The 22,392-nt window shown below is 43.0% G+C and overlaps 1 protein-coding gene across 3 annotated transcripts in view; it reads left to right on the top strand.

Annotated features, from left to right (window-relative positions):
- si:ch211-272n13.3 (ankyrin repeat domain-containing protein 26) overlaps positions 1-22,392 on the top strand; it is an 88,174-nt gene that overhangs the window by 37,538 nt on the left and 28,244 nt on the right. For all 3 annotated transcript variants that reach the window (XM_035790361.2, XM_052465214.1, XM_035790362.2), the window contains 14 exons: positions 1,464-1,766; positions 1,924-2,028; positions 2,135-2,211; positions 6,857-7,098; positions 7,718-7,918; positions 8,232-8,262; positions 9,110-9,251; positions 9,555-9,768; positions 9,999-10,182; positions 14,479-14,625; positions 16,058-16,841; positions 18,946-19,130; positions 19,925-20,077; positions 20,712-20,887. In XM_035790361.2, the coding sequence (XP_035646254.1) occupies positions 1,464-1,766; positions 1,924-2,028; positions 2,135-2,211; positions 6,857-7,098; positions 7,718-7,918; positions 8,232-8,262; positions 9,110-9,251; positions 9,555-9,768; positions 9,999-10,182; positions 14,479-14,625; positions 16,058-16,841; positions 18,946-19,130; positions 19,925-20,077; positions 20,712-20,887 (2,944 nt within the window). The remainder of the gene's footprint in view (positions 1-1,463; positions 1,767-1,923; positions 2,029-2,134; positions 2,212-6,856; positions 7,099-7,717; positions 7,919-8,231; positions 8,263-9,109; positions 9,252-9,554; positions 9,769-9,998; positions 10,183-14,478; positions 14,626-16,057; positions 16,842-18,945; positions 19,131-19,924; positions 20,078-20,711; positions 20,888-22,392) is intronic.

The raw sequence follows: 22,392 nt of genomic DNA, 5'->3' as shown, positions 1-22,392 counted from the left end.
AAAAAGCAGAAATAGAGATAAAATGAATCACTAACCTTTGAGGATCTTCATCATATGGCACTCATAGGACTTCATGTTACACAATACATGTATGTTTTGTTTGATAAAGTTAATATTTATATCCAAAAATCTCAGTTTACATTGGCGTGTTATGTTCAGAACATGCAGTGATTTTGCAGATAGCCACATCATTTTACAGAAATACTCATCATAAATGTTGATGAAAATACATCTGTTATACATGGAATTAAAGATATATACTTCTCAATGCAACCTCTGTGTCAGATTTAAAAAATGCACACCATGCAATCTGCAATCTGCAATCTGAGTACAGCGCTCAGACACCAAAACAAGCCATACAGATACCCTCCATGTTGTGGAGTCAACAGAAGTCAGAAATAGCATTATAAATATTCACTTACCCTTGATCTTCATCAGAATACACACCCATGAATCCCAGTTCCACAATAAATGTTTGTTTTGTTCGATAAAGTCCATAATTTATGTCCAACTACCTCCTTTTTGTTCGCACGTTTAGTTCACACATCCAAATTCATGAGGCGCAGGCACACTTAGTCCAGACCAAAAGTCAAAAAAGTTATTTTGCAGTTCGTAGAAACATGTCAGTTGATGTATAGAATCAATCTTTATGATGTTTTTAACATACATCTTCAATAATATTTCAACTAGACAATTTCTTTGTCTTTAGAAATGAAAAGGAACGCAGCCAGCTCTCACGGCAGCGCGCATGACTTAGCTCATGGCATTCTGCTAGACCCCTGACTCAAACAGCTCTTATTCGCTCCCCCTTCACAGTAGGATCCTGAAACAAGGTTCTAAAGACTGTTGACAGTTAGTGGAAGCCGTAGGAAGTGCAATCTGACCAAATTTGCACTGAATATTGGATAGGCAAAGACTTGAAAACCTTTTCTCAGGTTTTTGCCTGCCATATGATTTATGTTATACTCATAGACATCATTCAAACAGTTTTAGAATCTTCAGTGTTTTCTATCAAAGTCTACTAATAATATGCATATCTTAACTGCCTGCTACTCAGGCCCAGAAGCTAACTCTGGCTAACTCAATATTGCCCCCCATCCATAAGAAGTTAAACAAAATATCTTTCTCTGAGCATTTGTATTATAATTAAAATAATTGGTGTGCAATATAGCTAAGTATTTGAATTATGTATTTTATACAGTCATTATTGCTTATCTTTATCAAGGGTGTCAATAATTTCAGACCCCACTTTAGATTTGGGGTAAGGCCCTGTGTTAGACTAGCGTCCTGTCCAGGGGGTGTACATAAAGCTGCCTCACGCTACAGAAACTGGAGATAGGCTCTTGCTATGAGCTGTTCTGGCTCAAACAAGCCAAGGCTCGTGTAAGGCTACTTACTTTGCTAAAATTGATCCCCTCAGACATGCTGATTGTCTGACTGTTGTCTCCGTGTTGCTGGTGCAGATGCCTCTGATTGGGACACGGCCAGCACCGCCAGCAGGAGAACCCTCCCTGGCCACGGAGTGCCTTCCCCCGGTGGCGAGGAGCTGAGGGAGGAGGCCTCTTCTCGATCCCCTGTCCCTCTGCCGGCTGTCCAGGAGCAGGAGCCAGATGCATTAATAGCGGAGAGGAGTGGTCCTGAGGAGAAGAGACACTTTCTTTCGGAGAGATCCCTCCCATTGGCCAGCCCGCGCTCCCTTACACCTCAAACCCAACCCCAGCCCTGTGCTCGGAAGATGCTGCTCCAGAGAACAGAGAGTGAGGAAGGTAAGGGAGTAAGGAGATTATAGATACTGCATGTACTTTTGAGTGGCTTTCTGGCTAACTTCAAAACAGAAGTTCTGTAACTTTAGATGGGCTTTTTGTCCATTGGTGCCAAGGATGTAAGCAGTGCATAAATGTACTTCTTCTTCCTTGTTCTTAGACTTTAATTGGGATTCCAACCACGTGAATACCTCCACCCCCAGCCCAGTCAGGACTGGGAAGCAACTACCAAACGTAATAGAGACCGTCGCAGTGTTGAAACCTAGTGAGTAACCTAAAGTTTACCTAATTAATTAGCGTTGATTTAAGACTGACTTTGCAGACGTACATCCACTGCTGCTCTTGTTAAAACAGGTTCTATCTCCCTGCAGATAACTCTCTGAATGAGCCCTCGCCAGTGAAGCAAGAGAGCGAAAGCAGTCCAGAGCCCGAGGAGCAGGCACAGGAGGTGGGGGCCTTAGTCAGGGAAAACCTTCTCCAGCTTACCTCATCTCATCCTTCCGCCAAATCACTACATATTCCCTGCTTTAAAATATATCTAACGTTTTTACTTTACCACCTCTAACCTACCTCGTCACATTTTCTACTTCACAATAGTGTATAATCCCCATCTTACAATATAGCCTATCATACCCACGGCATGGTTACAAATAATCTACATCACCTCTACAGCATCTCGTCTCTCATGACCCACTACACCACAAACTGCCTTATGAACACCCTATGTAGCCCCTAACTGACACAGTAGGCAAAACTATACTGAACACAAATATAAACGCAACATGACCTGACTGCAGTTCGGCGTCGTAACGGTATTCAGTGGGAAGATTTTGACATTCGATGGCCACTGGCAAGCTGGAGAAGTATGATGAAGATGAAGCTCGGTTTCAACTGTAACGGGCAGATGGTAGACAGCGTGTATGGTGTCATGTGGGCGAGTGGTTTGCTGATGTTAACATTGTGAACAGTGTCCCATGTTGGAGGTGAGGTTATGGTATGTGCAGGCATAAGAGCTACTGTGACGAGATCCTGAGGTCCATTGTGACTATATGCGTAGGCCCTCACCGGTGAAGCAAGAGAGTGAGAGCAGTCCAGAGCCTGAGGAGCAGCCACAAGAGGTGGAGGCATTAGTCAGAGAATACCATCTCCATTTTACCTAATCTCCTACCCCCACAAATCACTACATTCCCCTACTTTAAATTGATCTAGTCTTTCTTATTTTACCACCTCAACCCTGGAGAGGAGTAGAATGGGCTCAACCAATATGTGACGAGGTGCAACCCAAAAATAATATAAACATTTTGGAAGGAATAGCCGAAACTCACACTAATTAAAATCTAGATATTAAAATCATGACCGTTTGGCCATGACTACCTCCACACAAATGATGTACATTTTGTACATCATATTACTGTAGTGTACAGCATTCCCCTACCTTACAATAAAGCCCATCATTCACCTGGCATAGCTACATTTCATCCACATCACCCATCTCATCTGCCATCATCCCCTTCACAACAGACTGGCTTATGAACCACCAATGTAGTCCCTCTCTCAACCAGTAGGCAAAACTAATTGCAATGACATTGAGTTCATTGCTTGTATAAGGACATTTTGTGGATGTCTTTTTAGCATCCAAAAAATACATATTTATCTGGTGTAAAATGATTATCTGAACAGATAATAACCAAAATATCTATGTTCTCTCTGGTTGTAACAACGGCTATATGACTTCCCATCTTTTCAACCAGAACCCGTTTAAAATCAGAAAATGTATATCATTAGTACATAATGTTCCAAATTTTGACTGCCGGCCACTGACTATTTTATGAAATGTATGAAATATTAGTCTTGTTATTGTGGCAAAGTGGTACAAGTTTGAATGTTGCCTGCATGCCCCTACACACAATTTCTTCAGTGTTTTTGTGAACATTCATGCTTTGTATACCCTAATTGTAGATCCCATTGTAGGCGTCTGTGTTAACACCATTTCCTTTGTCTACTCATGCCATCAAAGGAGAAAGACGTTGCATCAGAGTTAGACGTAAGTAACCCGTACCACCTTGTCCCTGTCGGGTCCCAAACTGGGGAGGAGCAGGAGGAGGACGACAAAGAGAAAGAAGGGAGATATGTAGTTAGAGAAAGAGAGGGAGACGGTAAAGAGGAAGAGCCAGGCTGGGAGAAACGTTATGGGAAGATCTGGGTGGAGTTAGAGAAGAGGGAGGTTAAGTCCTCCTACAGGAACGTGGCGGCCGAACTGAAGCAGAAATTTGGAAAACTTCCAGCTGAATCCGCCTCTGACGAAACTACAGAAGAAGAAAAACAGGAGGAGAACGTAGAGATGGTTGAATCTCCCGCCAGAACCACTGAGGAAGAGTCGAGCAACGAAGAGGTGGGGGAGCCTAATGTCTGTCTGTTGAGCAGGGCAAGGAGGAGTAGCAGCAATGCAGTCCTGCTGACCATTCTTGAGCAGAGGGGGTCCGGGCTGGAGGACTCTCTGACCGAGTCGGCTGACAACTCCCTATGCGAAGACAGGACTCAACATGGTGACACCCCCGGGAGTCCCGACCTCTCCCCCAGTGCCGAGGACAGTGAGATGGGGGACCAGGACCTCCTCTGTGGCATTGAGCCAGAGAACATTTCTGCTTTGCCTCAACTGTTTGGGGAAATCGACAGAGAGCGAGAAGTAGACTACAATGTCGATGATGTCACCAAGACGTTCACAGATTGCAATGCAGCCTCAGTGGAACTCAAATCAGACAATGTTCATATGGATTCGTCCTTGAACAAAGGAGAGTCCAACCCTAGCCGAGACAAAGATGCCACTACCAAACCAAAGCCTGCCGCAGAGGAACGTTGGCCAGGGCAAGTCCAACAGGGCGATGAGACGAGCCCCTCCATGTACGAAGAAGAACCCGAAGTGTGTCCCTCCCAGTCTCAGCCCTCATTGAGCAATGTGTGTCCCCCAGCTCCTTTACTTCCCTCAGACGAAGAGCTGGAAAAGGACCTACAGCGGTTCAAGCACGAGGTAGGGATGCTGAAGGTTGTGTTCCTGGATTTGGAGAAAGAGAAGGCCCTGCTCTGGAAAGAGGTAGAGGATTATGATTGCCCTCGCTCCCGTTATAGTCCTCCCAACTCTTTCTTGTTTTGTCTCTTTTTCTTTCTCCGCTTTTTCCATTCCATCACCTCAGCTGAGTCTGTGTGAAAAGAAAAAAAAACAATGCCAGGGAAATACCTCTTGTAGACAAGACAACCTGTTTCACTCTTTTTTTCTTTTTTTTCTACTTCCTGCCATTCCTCTTTTATTTTATTGGAAATTGTTGACATTTAATCATTTTTTTTCATGAAGCAAAGTGAGCGTTATTTTTCTCATTGTCCGCGCCAGTTCTTCACTTCATCAACCACTCCCTCACCTAATGAGGTGCAGAGTGACATTTAACACCTCATTGGCCTCGTTTAAATCTCCTCTCTCCTTTCCTACTTTAAGCTGATTGACATTAAAGATCAGCACTATAAATGTCAGTCGCACACAGGCCTCAGGAAGCTTTTTGTTTTTTTCTTTTTTCTCTTTCTTTCTTTCTTTTTCTTTCTTTCTTTTTCTCTCTCTCTCAGCTGTAGTAGCGTGTACTCTCATCATCCACACTCGATGGGGCATCGTCCATCCATCTTCTCTTGTAGTGATTTGTTTTGTTTATTGTTGGGTCTTTTTCTCCATCGGTGTGCTTTGCATGCAGCCACATGTTGAGAAAACAGTTGTTTGCTACTCTGGTCATTTCTCATTTGCTCATTTTCCCTAGCTGGTGTGATTTGAAGTGGTAAAAGTTTACCTATAGAAACACCTTTCTTTTCTATGAAAAGAAGCCAAGTTGGACTGATGTGTTGGTGTAGCGGTTGTTTCATTTGTGCAGTGTTTTGTGCATGTTTTTGTGATGACATTAAAGCGTTAGTTCAGCCAAATCTGCAAATACTAGCTAATGTTAGCATTTTCGAACAAAGCCCAATGTAAGACAATGTCCCCTAGAAGGCATGCTCCAATCATCTCAAAGTATCTTCAAACCAAGTTGTTGAGTTAATAAATCATAAAAAAAAATCAAAAATAATGTTTGATGATTTGGGCATGCTAACTGAAGGACATTGACTTAAATTGGTCAAATGCTAATATTAGCGTTTAGGGCAGTGGCTAGTTTAACAAAACCAAAGCATGGATTGCTTTCTGTCCTTATCCGTTTGTTTTTGTATGAAAATGCTGATGATTTCTAGGTAAGGAAGTTTACACAAGTACATATATTCGAGGCTGTGTGTCCTCCTTGCACATCTGGACAGCCAATACATCCGTTGCTAGGCAGGACTTTAGTGGTGATTGTTCTTTCTCACTTCATCTGACCTCGGACCGAATTCCTCTCTCCCCCCTAACTCATTGCTGTTCTACCTTATCTGTGACTGAAACTAGACCGTTCTGAACTCCCCTTTCTCACTCAGTAGATGCAATAAATCAATTAATCAAATGTAAATAAGGCTTTATAAATACATCAGCCGATGTCACAAAGTGCTGTACAGAAATCCAGCCGTAAACCTCAAACAGCAAGCAGTTCCATCCACTCAGTTCTAATAGTGTAAGGTATTTCAAGTTAGAATTTCAAATCCAACTAAATTAATTTGAAAACACCCTTAACTATACCATTTTGGCCAGCCTTTTGAATGTGTTTTTCCAGGCATTTTGGATAATGTCTGCTCTGTGAAAGGTTAACGTAGCTGTATAGTATTGCATAGGAATGGAGCTGCCTGTAAAGCTGTGGCATCCCTGTAATTAAGCCTAACTAATAGTTGCATCCAAATGGAACCCTATTCCCTACGGTGCACTACTTTTGGTCTAAATTAGTGTACTATCTAGGGTAGGTATATGGTGCTATTTGGAGCATATTACATGAAGGTGTTAGGTCTCTCAGGAGAGGGGTGACAGACTCAATTATGTATGGTAGTATACCTGCTCCAAAACACATTTTAAAGGCCCGCTTACATTTACCATTCTCAAATAGTATGTGTTATGTTAATTCTGCAGCTTTGATCATTAAACATTTACCCTATCTTTTCAGGTGGGCGAAGACAAGACAAAGGCCAACATGGAGGTGCTGCAAAAATCAAGTGCCTCACGGGTTGCTGGAGGATCAATGAGCAGGCGATGTGAACGAGACAAAGAAGAAGAAGAGGAGAAACCTGAGACCAGTTTAGGACACCCTAAAGTGTCACGCAGTGGAAGTGGAGCAACAGACAGTGAACATCAGCTCCGAGCAACTGACCGTATTACCCAAAGACACGGGTTCAAAAGTCCAAAGAGGTATGCGTCTTTGTGTAGATTTAGCCCCACCCCAATTAATACCCTTTTGCTTTGTTATTGTGCATTGATTTAGGAGCCAGGCAATAAGGTTCCTGAAGGACAGAGGACAATCAAAACATGACTGACAGAATCAAGAGGCCTATAAGGCTTGGAGCAGTTATTTGCCAGAGTGGGATCAAATGAGCTCAGATATTAGTTGTAATTATCACCTAAAGACCAGCAGTCCAAAGGCAACCAAAGACATTCGGTTACAATTATCTCCCTACCGCTCACCCTTGGCCCAACCCATTTCGATAAATGCAGCTCTGTAAGGGGAAAGCAATATAGTGGAAACACTGCCACTTCCTTGCTTATACTCATCAAAGGGTCGGATTTATACCAGCTGGCAGACGGGCATCTTCCATTATCATACCCCGGTCCACTCTAAGACAATCCCTTGTTACAGCTGTACTTTGGTTTAGTTTTGATTCCATCCCCTGTCCTTTACCTTGCTGCCACTGCTTAAATGACACCTCCCACTACAGAGCAATCAACCATATTCCCAGCTATTGGCTACGGCTACATGTCATGGGGCATGACGTTCACCGCTAGGTCTATGCTCTCCCTAATGCGCTGACAGGGCCCTGGAGGACCAAATACATCAGCAGCAGAAGAAGGAGGAGGGGAGAGCTGTATCTAACGAGGCCACCTTACAGTGTCCCTTTCTGGGGGGAGCCAGGCATGGCCGAGCCCCCCAGGCAGCTAACCATGTTAACGCAGGAGACCCCCTCTCAGTGTTTGACGATAGTACTTTAAGTGAAGTGTCGGACGATGATGGAAGGTATATATGCAGTATGCCATTTTACATAACTGACGATGTCACTAACTCTGACAGTTTAATGATTGGTGGTGGGATATGATCTGGACTTTTCTTTTGACTTAATCTGTTAGAGAGATATATCTTCTGCTTTCAAATATGTTGCACGTCAAACTCTTAAACTGATCATTTTGAAAGGTTTACTGTGTTATTCCATCGCGCTTCTACAAAATATGTCGTGCTGCTCGTCGGAGAGCTTGAGGAGTGAGCATTCGTGACATTTTCCAAAATAATCTTTCCAACTCTTGTTCTGTTTGTGTTTGGTGGTCGTTGTCAGGGCTCTATCTACATGGCATCAGAAAGACAAGGTAAACTTCTGGCATCGTCATTTTTCTTTTGGTCTTTTTTCCCCTCCACTTTTTTTAAGGTACATTACACTCCAAAATCAAAACCTAGACATGAATTCACAACCTATCTGTTTTGTAGATCTACCACAGTACAAAATGAATGGAAATTATAAACACTTAGGTCACTAGAGCTGGGACGATTACCAAAAATTACTGACACCGACACTGCCTTCCTCTTACCAAATCATTTTGCTTACGTCGGTAATGTTCAGTGATTTTTCTACAGAACGTTCCTGTAGACTGTTTAAAACCATTATTTGGTCAACAGTAATAGCCTATGCATGATGTTGATTCCTACTATAAAAGTATCAGCCTGTCCCCGTTTCCCTTTTGACTGCTGTGTGTTCGAGGCACTCTCACTCCCTCTAATTTTTGCACGGCCAATTTTTCAGTTTTTGATTTGTTAAAAAAGTTTGAAATATCCAATAAATGTCGTTCCACTTCATGGTTGTGTCCCACTTGTTGTTGATTCTTCACAAAAAAATACAGTTTTATATCTTTATGTTTTGAAGCCTGAAATGTGGCAAAAGGTCGCAAAGTTCAAGGGGGCGGAATACTTTCGCAAGGCACTGTACTTGAGTTTAATGTCAAACCCCTCAGTTCTAAACTGATGACTTGGGATGTGGACTTTTGAGGTCTGAAAAAATCTGACAAATTTTGATTTTGGAGTGCAGTGTCCCTTAAAGAAAATATCATGAGTTTAGTAAAAAATTAACAAATTACATTCAAACATACACTATATCCATGTGTAAAAGTTAGTATGTAGTGTAAATCTTTGATCTGTTTTATGTTGCGTCCCCAACCTCAGACTGCTGGCGAGATTGAGATGGCGGAGGACTTTGATGAGCTCACACAGTCATCGGACACGGCCACATCTGACCTCGAAGACCCCACCTCTGGCTACCGTCACGCCTCTTTTCTCATCAAACAGCTTGATTCTGCCACTTTAGGTACACATGGCCCAAAATCTACCACTTTAACCAAGTCTTTTTTGTGATGATTGGGGACTAAAGTTTATGTTTGGGGGTAGTGCAGTGCATAAATTGCTGAAACACATGTATGTCTAAATCCATCTCTGTAGATAATATCAACTGATATGTTATAAGCACAATGTAGACTTTGTATCCTAGGCTCTATCTCAAACTGTCTTTCCATGATTCCTCGCATTCTATCTCCTTGCCTCCTTCATATTTGAGGAGAAGATCCAAGGTCCAAGGTCCCTCCCCTTTGACATTTATCTCCAATGCATTCAGACTCTGTGAGCATCGTGAAGCTCCAGAACATGTTCCACGAGTATGAGCGCACGATCCAGAGGGAGCGGGGCCGCCATGGGCACCTCTCTGACAAGGTGAGCCAGCTGGAGGTCGAGAAGCGCGAGCTAATGGCCTCACTGGAGGAAAGCCGGGACAGCAAGCAGGCCCTGGATCACCGGCAGCTTGAGCTGGACACGGACCTCAACAACTTTAAGTAAGTTAGCCAAAGAGTTGAGGTCTTTTTTTGTCGTTCTGTGAGTCAATATGTTTTTTTTCTCTCCCTCTCAATGAACCTTTTTCATATTTTTATGCTCTTTCAAATATTTCTCTCTCACCTTTTGATTTTTATCATCTCTCCTCTACCTCTGTCTCTGCTAACACACTAAGTGTAGATGTGACCCACTGCTTTCTCTGTGTTCCATCTCTCTGCCCTATGTGCTGTAGGTTCCAGCTGAAGCAGGAGCAGGAGAAGCACCGGAACGCCTCCATGCTGTATGACAAGAACCGGGAGATGCTGCGGAGGAAGGAGGAGGAGCTACGGGCCGAGGCAGAGGAGAAGCACAAGGTGGAACTGGCCATGAGGAACCTGGAGCTGGAGATGAGGGCCATCCTTAACAACATGAAACAGGTAGAATGCACTCTGACTCTTTTTCTCTCTTTCTCTAAGCCCTCCTCTTCCCATTTAAATTATGAGAATAACATAATTGTTTTATACCTTGATTACACTATGTTGTACTTTGTAGATAACCCCTGACCTAGCACTTTATATTGGTCAGTGGTAAAATGTCAATAAGGACGGGTCTACAACATCTAGTAGTGTACAACCTTCTGTATTACTTTGTTGGTTACCACGAGCAAAGACGACCATCACCATCAATCATAGTTAACCTCTTGCTCCTACCTGGCACGCAGGCGTCCCATCTAGAGATCTGGAAATGCAAATGCGCTACGCTAAATGCTAATAGTACTAGTTAAAACTCAAACGTTCACTAAAATACACATGCAATGCAGGGTATTGACTTAAAGCTACACTCGTTGTGAATCCAGGCAACAAGTCAGATTTTTTAAATGCTTTTCGGCGAAAGCATGAGAAGCTATTATCTGATAGCATGTAACACCCCAAAAGACCCGCAGGGGACGTAAACAAAATAATTAGCATAGTCGGCGCTACACAAACCGCACAAATAAAATATAAAACATTCATTACCTTTGACCATCTTCTTTGTTGGCACTCCTAGATGTCCCATAATCACTATTGGGTATTTTTTTCGATTAAATCGGTCCATATATAGCCTAGATATCGATCTATGAAGACTGTGTGATAAACGGAAGAAAATAGCGTCTTATAACGTAACGTCATTTTTTTTTATTAAAAAAGTTGACGATAAACTTTCACAAAACACTTTGAAATACTTTTGTAATGCAACTTTAGGTATTAGTAAACGTTAATAAGCGATCAAATTGATCACGAGGCGAAGTATATTCTATAGGGGTCCGTCTGGAAATAATGTCCGGGTATTTCTCAACCAGAATATCCGGTCGGAGACCTGAAGAAAAAGCCTGGCTCTTGTTCGTTTGACCAAGAACCAAAGAATTGGCAAATGACAAGACTGTTGGCATCGTGTGGAAGCTGTAGGTACTGCAACCTCAGCCCCATTTAATGTCGTTCGCCCATAACAATGGGTTGAAGTGGCGGATGGATATATTTTTCCATTTTCAGTTATCAGATTTTCCTGCACTTTTCGATGAAACGCACGTTCTGTTATAGTCACAGCCGTGATTTAACCAGTTTTATAAACGTCTGAGTGTTTTCTATCCACACATACTAATCATATGCATATACTATATTCCTGGCCTGAGTAACAGGGCGCTGAAATGTTGCGCGATTTTTAACAGAATGTTCGAAAAAGTAGGGGGTAGGAGTAACAGGTTAACAAGTTTTTAAATTTATTCTGCCATTGCCACACATACCACAGGTTAGAGGTCGGCCGACTATGATTTTTCAACGCCAATACCGATTATTGGAGGACCAAAAAAAGCCGATACCTATTAATCGGCCAATTTTTATTTTTTATTTGTAATAATGACAATTACAACAATACTGAATGAACACTTATTTTAACTTAATATAATACATTAACAAAAATCTATTTAGTCTCAAATAAATAATGAAACATGTTCAATTTGGTTTAAATAATGCAAAAAGAAAGTGTTTGAGAAGAAAGTAGAAGTGCAATATGTGCCATGTAAAAAAGCTAACATTTAATTTTCTTGCTCGGAACATGAGAACATATGAAAGCTGGTGGTTCCTTTTAACATGAGTCTTCAATATTCCCAGGTAAGAAGTTTTAGGTTGTAGGTATTTTAAGAATTATAGGACTTTTTCTCTCTATACCATTTGTATTTCATATTCCTTTGACTATTGGATGTTCTTATAGGTACTTTAGTATTGCCAGCCTAATCTCGGGAGTTGATAGGCTTGAAGTCATAAACAGTGCAATGCTTAAAGCACAGCGAAGAGCTGCTGGCAAATGCAGGAACGTGCTGTTTGAATGAATTCTTACGAGGCTGCTGCTCGCTACCACCGCTCAGTCAGACTGCTCTATCAAATATCAAATCATAGACTTAATTATAATATAATAACACAGAAATACAAGCCTTAAGTCATTAATATGGTCAAAACCAGAAACTATCATTTCAAAAACATTTATTCTTTCAGTGAAATACAGAGCCGTTCCATATTTTATCTAGTGGGTGACATTCCTAAGTGTAAATATTGCTGTTACATTATACAACCTTCAATGTTATGTCATAATTGTGTACAATTCTGGCAAATTAATTACAGTCTTTGTTAGGAAGAAATGGTCTTCACACAGTTCACAACGAGCCAGGCAGCCCAAACTGCTGCACAGAACGCAACAGAAGTGACACAATTTTTCCTCGTTAAACTAAATTCATGTTAGCAGGCAATATTAACTAAGTATGCAGGTTTAAAAATATATACTTGTGTGTTGATTTTAAGAAAGGCATTGATGTTTATGGTTAGGTATACATTGGTGCAACGACGGTGCTTTTTGTCATGAATGCGCTTGTTAAATCATCAACACCACCCATTTGGCGAAGTAGGCTGTGATTCGATGATAAATTAACAGGCACCGCATCAATTATATGCAACGCAGGACAAGATAGATAAACTAGTAATATCATCAACCATGTGTGGTTAACTAGTGATTATGTTTGATTGTTTTTTAAGATATGTTTAATGCTAGCTAGCACCTTACCTTAGCTCCTTGCTGCACTCGTGTAACAGGTAGTCAGCCTGCCACGCAGTCTCCTCGTGGAGTGCATTGTAATCGGCCGTAATCGGTGTCCAAAAATACCGATTATGAAAACTTGAAATCGGCCATTCCGATTAATCGCTCAACCTCTATTTTGAAGCATCCAATTTTCAGAAATAGTGTGCACCCGCCATTTCACACACTGTCCTCCCTCTTAGGTATCTGAACATATTCCTTTTTGATACATTTATGAAGGTCCTTGGGGTCCATACAGACTCTCAGATCTCCGTTCCTTTTCCGAACACACAGCATGGAATTGACCCCGTCTATTGGCTCCTCTGTTTTCACGAGCACATTGAGTTTCACTATTCTTCCCGATCTCCATCTTTAAACCCTTCCGTATTGGCACTGGAACTCTGCGTGGTGCATGAATCACTGGCTTGGCATTCTCTGTGAGAGTAATAGAGTAAATGAGAGGCATTGCTCCAAATCCTGTGAACACATCAGAATATATTTATGCAATCTCCTCACCATTTTGATTACTTGTTGAACACTGTGCAGCCAGTCAGAAATTTAATGGTGTACACTCGCTTACCCACTCCCAACGACCCACATGCTTTATCCCCCAAAAGAGAATCATGCCCCTCTGGTACAATCAAACATAAGTGTGTGGCTTCTTGTTTTCCCTCTTTACAGTTAGCCGACACAAACCTTTAGTCTCAATTGCTTGGCCAGAGAGACATCCTTTTGCATGATTGCTAGTTTGTGCTTTAGCTCATGAAAATCCCTCATTGATCAGGTTGGCTTTAGCCCCTGCATCCAGCTTTAAGGTCAAAATTGTACCATTGACCACGAGTGGTACAACCAAGTGGTCACTAGCTACAGTATGGACCTGTGATGGTTTTTGCACATCCTCCATGTAATCCACAGTGCCCACAAAGTCCCATACTTGTCCTTTGCTAAACACATTTTCTTCCCCTTGCACTTGTTGCAAAATTTTCCAACAGCAGGGCACTTCATGGCCTGGTGCCACAGCTATTACAATCATATTGCTTGCGACTTCTTTGGTCAAAGTCATATTGCTTGTGGCTCCTTTGCTCATTGTGCCCCCTCGTTTCCTTGTCTACAAAATCCACTGCTCCGCTTTCTACCTCCATAGCAGTGTTTGCTGGTGTAGAGCAAAAGGTGTTAACATGTATTTGTGCCAGCTCATTTGCCTGACATTTTTACTGCAATGTCCAAATGTAACTTACTTTCCCGCAGAAATCTTTCTCTAACTCTGGAGTAATTTATATCAAACGCAATCTGATCTCGACATATAGATGAGGTTAGGTCCACAAAATTAAATTAAACTCCAACATTCACAGAAAAAACACGATTTCCACTCCTGTTACCATGTATTATTTTGTTGGTTACAGCGAGCAAAAATGACTATCACCATCAATCATATTTAGCGAGTTTTTAATGTTATTCCGTCATTGCCACACACACACCACAGGTGTCATAAGAGTGTTATAAACAATCACTCAGAACCACATCAATACACCTTTCTCCATATCTTCTCTTTAATAGTCTGTTATTGAGCACACAGCATTTATGACGTGAATGAGTATGAATGTAGCCTGTGTGTTTGTGTCATCCCCTAGTCGGAGGAGGACCGCAGCGAGACCCAGAGGCTGTTGACCCAGGAGCGAGGTGCCCGAGCTTTGTCGGAGACCCTCCTCAACAATCATCTCCGCAAGCAGCAGCAGATCGAGGAGGAGAACAGGAGGACCATCAGTAAGAGCAACGAGGTAACATACTGTAATGAAACGGGCAGGGAGCAGGCCTCGACCCCTTGACCTTCTAGCCCGAAGTCCAGCGCGCTATCGACTGTGCCCCAAAAGCATGCTCGAGCGGCAGAGTCAATATCCGCGCTTATAAACCCAGGGTCGGACTGGGGGGGAGGGGGGAATAACGAGCTGTTATCTGGATCTCTCTTTGGTGTTAGTCTATTAACCATTTTCAATTTTTTTTATTCAACTAGGCAAGTCACTTAAGAACAAATTCTTATTTACCCCGGCCAAACCCTAACCCGGTTTACGCTGGGCCAGTTGTGCGCCGCCCTATGGGACTCCCAATCGCAGCCGGTTGAGATACAGCCTGGAATCGAACCAGGGTCTGTAGTGACGCCTCTAGCACTGGGATGCAGTGCCTTAGACTGCTGCGTCACCCAGGAGCACAATTGACTGCATGGTGATGTCACCATTGAAAGCCGAAACTGCCGCCCATGCAGACCTGCTGATTATAAGGTCCTGTGTAGATTGTATTTTCAACCAGCAACTATCAGGAAATAAAAATATGACACAATACACAGCAACACATTTATTCTGACTGCACTGGGCCCTTAACTACATATTCAAATTAACATAATTTAAGAACATTTACATGATAACCACCAAAAATACAAAAGTTAATACAAAACACTAAGTTCTACCTAAGAAGGTAATCTAAACTAAAAATGTTTTCATCTATGGATTAGATTTATGTGGAAATGTTTGATCAAGCACACTAATTAACAAGAATGGGGAGTCTGCTGGCTGAATGAATTAAACTTCGTCTTAAAGTAAATCTGAAACGGCATTGTTCACAATCTGTCTGTATTGCAGTAACATGCAATAGTCATTTACAACATTAACAATGTCGACTTTATTTCTAATCAATTTGATGTTATTTTAATGGACAAAAAATGTTGCTTTTCTTTCAAAAACAAGGACATTTCTAAGTCACCCCAAACTTTTGAATGGTAATGTACGTCAATGTTATTCTCGGTGGCAACCCAGAACATATCCCAGTCTGGGTGATCAATAGAATCTTGAAGCAGAGATTCCGGTCCGGCTCTAATAGCAGAGGTGCATAAAGATGGCGGCCCCATGCAATTTTGCAAAGTTCTCAGTATTGTACATTGCTCTCCGTTACACTTTTTTTTTTTTTGTATGGTCATTAGCAGAGTTTACATGATCCCAATTGTAGCTTCAAGATGACGGCAATTAAATGAAACTAAAGTAGATAGAGATCATTTTATTGGCACATTGAACCATATCATTATCATTTAGTTTTAAAAACTCAGTGGATAATGCTAGAACAATGATGTCATAACTGAATTATGCCGTCTTTTTTCATGTTCGCCATTGAAAGTGATGTTTAGTGTGCTGTGTCACCTCTGCTGCTGTTCTCACTTGTCAGGCCTTGTCCCAGTTGACGGAGGCCACTGACCGAGAGAGGGAGCTGCTGCAGCAGAGCTCTGTGCTCCAGGACGAGCTGAGCTCCCTGAGAGCTGAGCTGGAGCGCTCCTGCTCCCACAGTCGCCAGGAGGAGTCCCGCCACTCCGAGGAGAGCGAGGCTTTGAGGGAGCGCCTAGAGGATGCCCGGCGCGACCTCAAACTCAACGAGGAGGCGCTGGCCCAGACAGTCTACCAGTACACCAGCCAGGTGACCGCCGTCAAGGCCGAACTGGCTGTGGCTTCCACACGGCTGGAGCACGAGCGCCAGGTGAGGGAGCAGCTGGAAGCCGAAGGTGAGTCAGCGAGGACGCGGCTGACTGGGGCTCTTCAGGAGGCAGAGAGATGCCAGGTGGCACGCGCTGACGCCGAAAGAGCTCTTCATCGCGAGCGTGAGGGGCACCAGCGTGCCCAGGACAAGCTTACGGGCGAGGCAGCGAACAAACGCGAGGCGGTGGGTGGGCTGTCGCAGAAACTCGCTAAGGCAGAATCACGTGCAAACGGCCTCGAAAATGAGGTGCACCGCGTCACAATGTCGCTTGCCGAGATGGAGCATATGGTCGCCACACTGCAGAGGGACAAGGAGCAAATAGGGGGGCGAGTGAAGGAGCTTGAGGCAACTCTACAGACGGAGAGGGAGCAGGCTGGGAGAGTGTGCGCCCGGCAGGAGACGCTGCAGGAGAGGCTGGCGGCGGCACAGAGCGAGGCTATGCTGCTGAGGCAACAGCTGGAGGAGGCCCAGAACAAAGGTGCATGCAATTGCAGAGTTTTTAACCAATGTATTTTAGGTGTATCCTAAGGTGGGTCATGTCTTTTAGGAGTGGCAAGCAATTGAATTCACCATCCCCTCGCTTAAGACCAACAATTTTGAATAGACTTCAATAGTTATTCCAGTAGTCCATTATTTAAAAACTCCCTGATCTCTCTTGCCTGCCTCAGCCTGTGTCTTGATTTGTGATATGGGAGGATACAGAGGTCCAGACATCATTCTGCCAACCCCTAGCTTTAGCTGACATGACACCACTGACTGGGAAGAATGTGTTGATATTTAATGTGTTGATATTGTATTGTACAGTTCCCTTGCTTTTTAATGCATATTATCCAGGTGGTGCTATAATTATGTACCTGCACTTTGCATCGGTACTGGTTACTTTATATGAGCTGAGATCCCTGATGATTTTCTAATGCATTGATCTAACTTATTCTATTTAATTCATTTGCTTGAAGTTTATCCTATTGAATCTATTGGCAACATCATATATTGTTCTTGTTTCATCAGCCGTCAGTGCTAAGTCTTCTGACACTAAGGTGCCTTGAGAAACTATTCACACCCCTTGACTTTTACCACATTTTGTTGTTACAGGCTGAATTTAAAATGAATTAAATTTAGATTTTGTCTCACTGGCCTACACACAAAACCTGTAATGTCAAAGTGGAATTATGTTCTTCAGAATGTTTACAAATGAAAAACTGAAATGCTGTGAGTCAATAAGTATTCAACCTCTTTGTTATGGCAAGCCTAAATAAGTTCAGGAGTAAAAATGTCCTTCACAAGTCACATAATAAGATGCATGGATTTTAGCATACTTTTTTTAACGACTACCTCATCTCTGTACCCCACACATACAATTCTCTACAAGGTCCCTCAGTCGAGCAGTTAATTTCAAGCATAGATTCAACCACAAAAACCAGGGAGGTTTTGTAATGCCTCACAAAGGGCACCTAGTGTTAGATGGGTAAATATTAAAAAGCAGACATTGACTATCCCGTTGAGCATGGTGAAGTTAATTACACTTTGGATGGTGTATCAATATACCCAGTCATTACAAAGATACAGGCGTCCTTCCTAACTCAGTTGCCAGAGAGGAAGGAAACCGCTCATGGATTGACTTTAAAACAGTTAGAGTTTAATGGATGTGATAGGAGGGAACTGAGGATGGATCAACAACATTATAGTTACGCCACAATTACCAACCTAATTGACAGAGTGAATAGAAGGAAGTCTGTACAGAATACGAATATTCCAAAACATGCTTCCTGTTTGCAACAATGCACTAAAGTAATACTGCAAAACAAATGTGGCAAAGCCATTCACTTTTTGTCCTGAATACAAAGTCGTATGTTTTGGGGCAAATCCAATACTGGTCACCACTCCATATTTTCAAGCATAGTGGTGGCATTAACCTAAAACACAAGACGAAAACTATGCTGGAGTTGCTTACCAAGAAGACCGTGAATGTTCCTGAGTGGCCGAGTTACAGTTTTGACTTAAATCTACTTGAAAAATCTATGGCAAGACCTGGAAATTGTTGTCTAGCAATGATACATTCTGAAAAGAATAATGGGCAAATTTTACACAATCCAGGTTTGGAAAACTCTTAGAGACTTACCCAGAAAGACTCAGATGTAATCTCTGCCAAAGGTGCTTCTACAAAGTGTTGACTCGGGTGAGAATACTTTTGTAAATGAGAGATTTCTGAATTTCATTTTCAATAAATTTGTAAAGATTTCTAAAAATATGTCTTCACTTTGTCATGCTGGTGACACATCCATGTTCCCATTTGGGGATTTACAATAATAATAATGAAATGGAATAAGTGCTTTTCCACCTAGGTGCTCAAAATTATTGAGATTAACTCGACTCATCCACTACCAATATGTGGCACCCAGAACACTCACCACACCGCTAGCATGGTGGAGAGATATATGCCAATTAGGAATGAGGGGATGATTAGGTGGCCATGATAAAAATGAAGCCAGGTTGGGTTGGAAATTTAGCCAGGGCACCAGTGTAAACACCCCCTACTCTTACGATGAGTGCCATGGGAGTAATACAGTTTATTAAATTCAAAGGGATGGCGAAGGAGAAGGCGGTGACGGACGCCCAGGAGCGCTTTGGCGACCTGCTGGCTAAGCTGCGCTCGGACGGGGAGGAGCGTGTGCAGCTGGTAGAGGAGAGGAGCAAGGAGCTGGCCACCAAGGCTGCCGACCTCCGCGACCAGGTCTACAAGCTGGAGGAGGAGAAGAACGACAGAGAGGTGTGATATAGGGGTGGGGTGCATTCAGCAAGGCACAACGCTGTGGAACGGTTTAAATCTATAATGTAGAATAAAGGCTCTTTCTCACTTCATCTTTCCTGGGTTCCTCACATTCTCTCTCCTCACATCAAAAAGGTATTGGAGAAGAATAAGGGGAGGGACCTCAGACATTCCTCCTACAATACGGTTGAGAAGGAGGCAAGGAGATAGGATTCAAGGAATCACAGAAAAACGCTTTGATGTAGAGCCCTAAAAAATGCATCCTTCCTTCATTGAAATAATCACTGATTAGATATTAGATTGGTGAATGCAAGGCCTCCAAACGCATGGTTTTCATCTGTTCAGTCATTTCTAGTCAGTGACTACTTCAAAAAGGGAGGAAGGATGCAGCTTGATAGAATTTGAACAGGGCCCAGGATAGAGAACAGGATAGCATTCAGCAGGGCACTACGCTGTGGAATGTACAGATATAACTATTTAATGTAGAACAAACATTCCTCAGACATGTAGAATAAGTAAACACGTCACCTCTATAACATCCACTACAAACTGAAGCTAACTTTATCCACTAATAGCTGCAAGTCAAAGAGCACCTTCAACCTACGCTTCTCATGATCTACTAGTGTAGTTTTGTGGCTATTCCCATCCTCCGGTTTTCTACTACATAAGAGGATTAGCTTGTCTTAATCACCCCCCTGCGCTCTCTCTCTCTCTCTCTACCAGCCCGGAAAAGTTCAGTCTCTCTGTTTAACAAAGAAAACGTTATTTTGCTCTTACTTTTTCATGGCCCACAGACCAGTTTGAGGCAGCTGCAGCAAGAACTCGCCGACTCACTGAAGAAGCTGTCGATGAGCGAGGCTTCCCTGGAGGTGAACACACGCTACCGCAATGACCTGGAGGAGGAGAAGGCGCGACTGCTCAAGGACATGGACCGTCTTAAGGGGAAGGTGGGCGAATGCAAATGGTTCAGGTTATGATCAGGTGACGGGAATATGATCCTAGATCTGGGGAAACGTCACCCCGGAGAAGGTTGGAAGCATTGTAGAACCAGACTTACTAGAACCTACATCCCCATTCAAGTTCAAGTCTAGTAATTATATTTCTAAAGGAGCCATATTGGTAGGAGCAAGACAGTGCCTCCCTGTGGCAGTTTATGGTATCTACAGTCTCTCCCATGTAGACTGGCTGGTGGTGGATGCTGTGGCATCAATCAACCTGTCTTAGATTAGACAGCTCACTGATGAAGTTGGATTTTTTTGTGTACAGCTGGCTACTGACCGGGTTAGGGTTACTGTAAGAACTATGGTTCAATGTATAGGTTAACAGATGTTCATAGTGATGCTAGTGACCTGAGATTGACCTTCTTCTGAAAGATGGCCGTATGACCGCTTGACCTCGGGCTGGGGCGACATTACAGGATGTTCCGATAGAAAAGTATTGTATAGAATAGATATGACGGATATAATAGCATGATTCCCTATTCTATCAGAATGTTCAGATATAAATATATTGTGCAGAACAAATGTCATTGTCAAGTAGAATAGGGAATCACCTTAACTCTGTGAACTTGCTACCTCACAGCTGGAGGAGAGCGAGGACCAGTACGTTCAGGCAGAGCGGCGCATCAAAGCTCTGAAGAGCAGTCTAGATGAGAAGGAGCGAGAGGTGGTCACCGCCTCTCAGAAACTGCAGGAGGTGCTGTCTGCCTTTGCAGGCTCAGACACCACCATTAAACAGCTGGAGGAGGCAGTGCAGAGGTATACACGTGCATGTGCATGTGCATGCACAGGCACACACACACACACACACACACACACACACACACACACACACACACACACACACACACACACACACACACACACACCAGCATGCAGGAACACACACACACCAGCATGCAGGAACACAGGTGCACTTGTACTTACACACACAAGCAAACACAAAAGTACAGTCGTGGCCAAAAGTTGAGAAATATAAATACATATATTTAAATACAATATAATACAAATATACATTTTCACAAAATCTGCTGCCTTAGTTTGTATGATGGCAATTTGCATATACTCCAGAATGTTATGAAGAGTGATTAGATGAATTACAATTAATTGCAAAGTCCCTCTTTGCCATGCAAATGAACTGAATCCCCCAAAAAACATTTCCACTGCATTTCAGTCCTGCCACAAAAGGACCAGCTGACATCATGTCAGTGATTCTCTCGTTAACACAGGTGTGAGTGTTGACGAGGACAAGGCTGGAGATCACTCTGTCATGCTGATTGAGTTCGAATAACAGACTGGAAGCTTCAAAAGGAGGGTGGTGCTTGGAATCATTGTTCTTCCTCTGTCAACCATGGTTACCTGCAAGGAAACACGTGCCGTCATCATTGCTTTGCACAAAAAGGGCTTCACAGGCCTTCCAGTAAGATTGCACCTAAATCGAACATTTATTGGATCATCAACAACTTCAAGGTTAGCGGTTCAATTGTTGTGAAGAAGGATTCAGGGCGCCCAAGAAAGTCCAGCAAGCGCCAGGACTGTCTCCTAAAGTTGATTCAGCTGCGGGATCGGGGCACCACCAGTACAGAGCTTGCTCAGGAATGGCAGCAGGTGTGAGTGCACGCACAGTGAGGCGAAGACTTTTCGAGGATGGCCTGTTGTCAAGAAGGGCAGCAAAGAAGCCACTTCTCTCCAGGAAAAACATCAGGGACAGACTGATATTCTGCAAAAGGTACAGGGATTGGACTGCTGAGGACTGGGGTGAAGTCATTCTCTCTGAATCCGCTTTCCGATTGTTTGGGGCATCCAGAAAAAGCTTGTCCGGAGAAGACAAGGTGAGCACTACCATCAGTCCTGTGTCATGCCAACAGTAAAGAATCCCGATACCATTCATGTGCGGGGTTGCTTCTCAGCCAAGGGAGTGGGCTCACTCACAATTTTGCTTAAGAACACAGCCATGAATAAAGAATGGTACCAACACATCCTCTGAGAGCAACTTCTCCCAACCATCCAGGAACAGTTTGGTAATGAACAATGCTTTTTCCAGCATGATGGAGCACCTTGCCATAAGGCAAAGTGATAACTAAGTGGCTAACTTTGTGGAAATTAATATTTGTGTCATTCTCAAAACTATTTGGCCACGACTGTACTCTCACACACATATAAAAGCGTGAGCGCACGCGCACAAACTCAGTCACCAATTTAGGGTTGTATGAAATTTAATCTGTCATTTTTTGGGGGGGAAACAAACTGTTATAAAACTGTTT

The sequence above is a fragment of the Oncorhynchus keta genome, chromosome 17 (genome assembly GCF_023373465.1).
Source record: "Oncorhynchus keta strain PuntledgeMale-10-30-2019 chromosome 17, Oket_V2, whole genome shotgun sequence".
Lineage (NCBI taxonomy): Eukaryota > Metazoa > Chordata > Actinopteri > Salmoniformes > Salmonidae > Oncorhynchus > Oncorhynchus keta.
The sequence above is the reverse complement of the archived record's forward strand: the minus strand, read 5'-3'. Positions and strand labels throughout refer to the sequence as shown.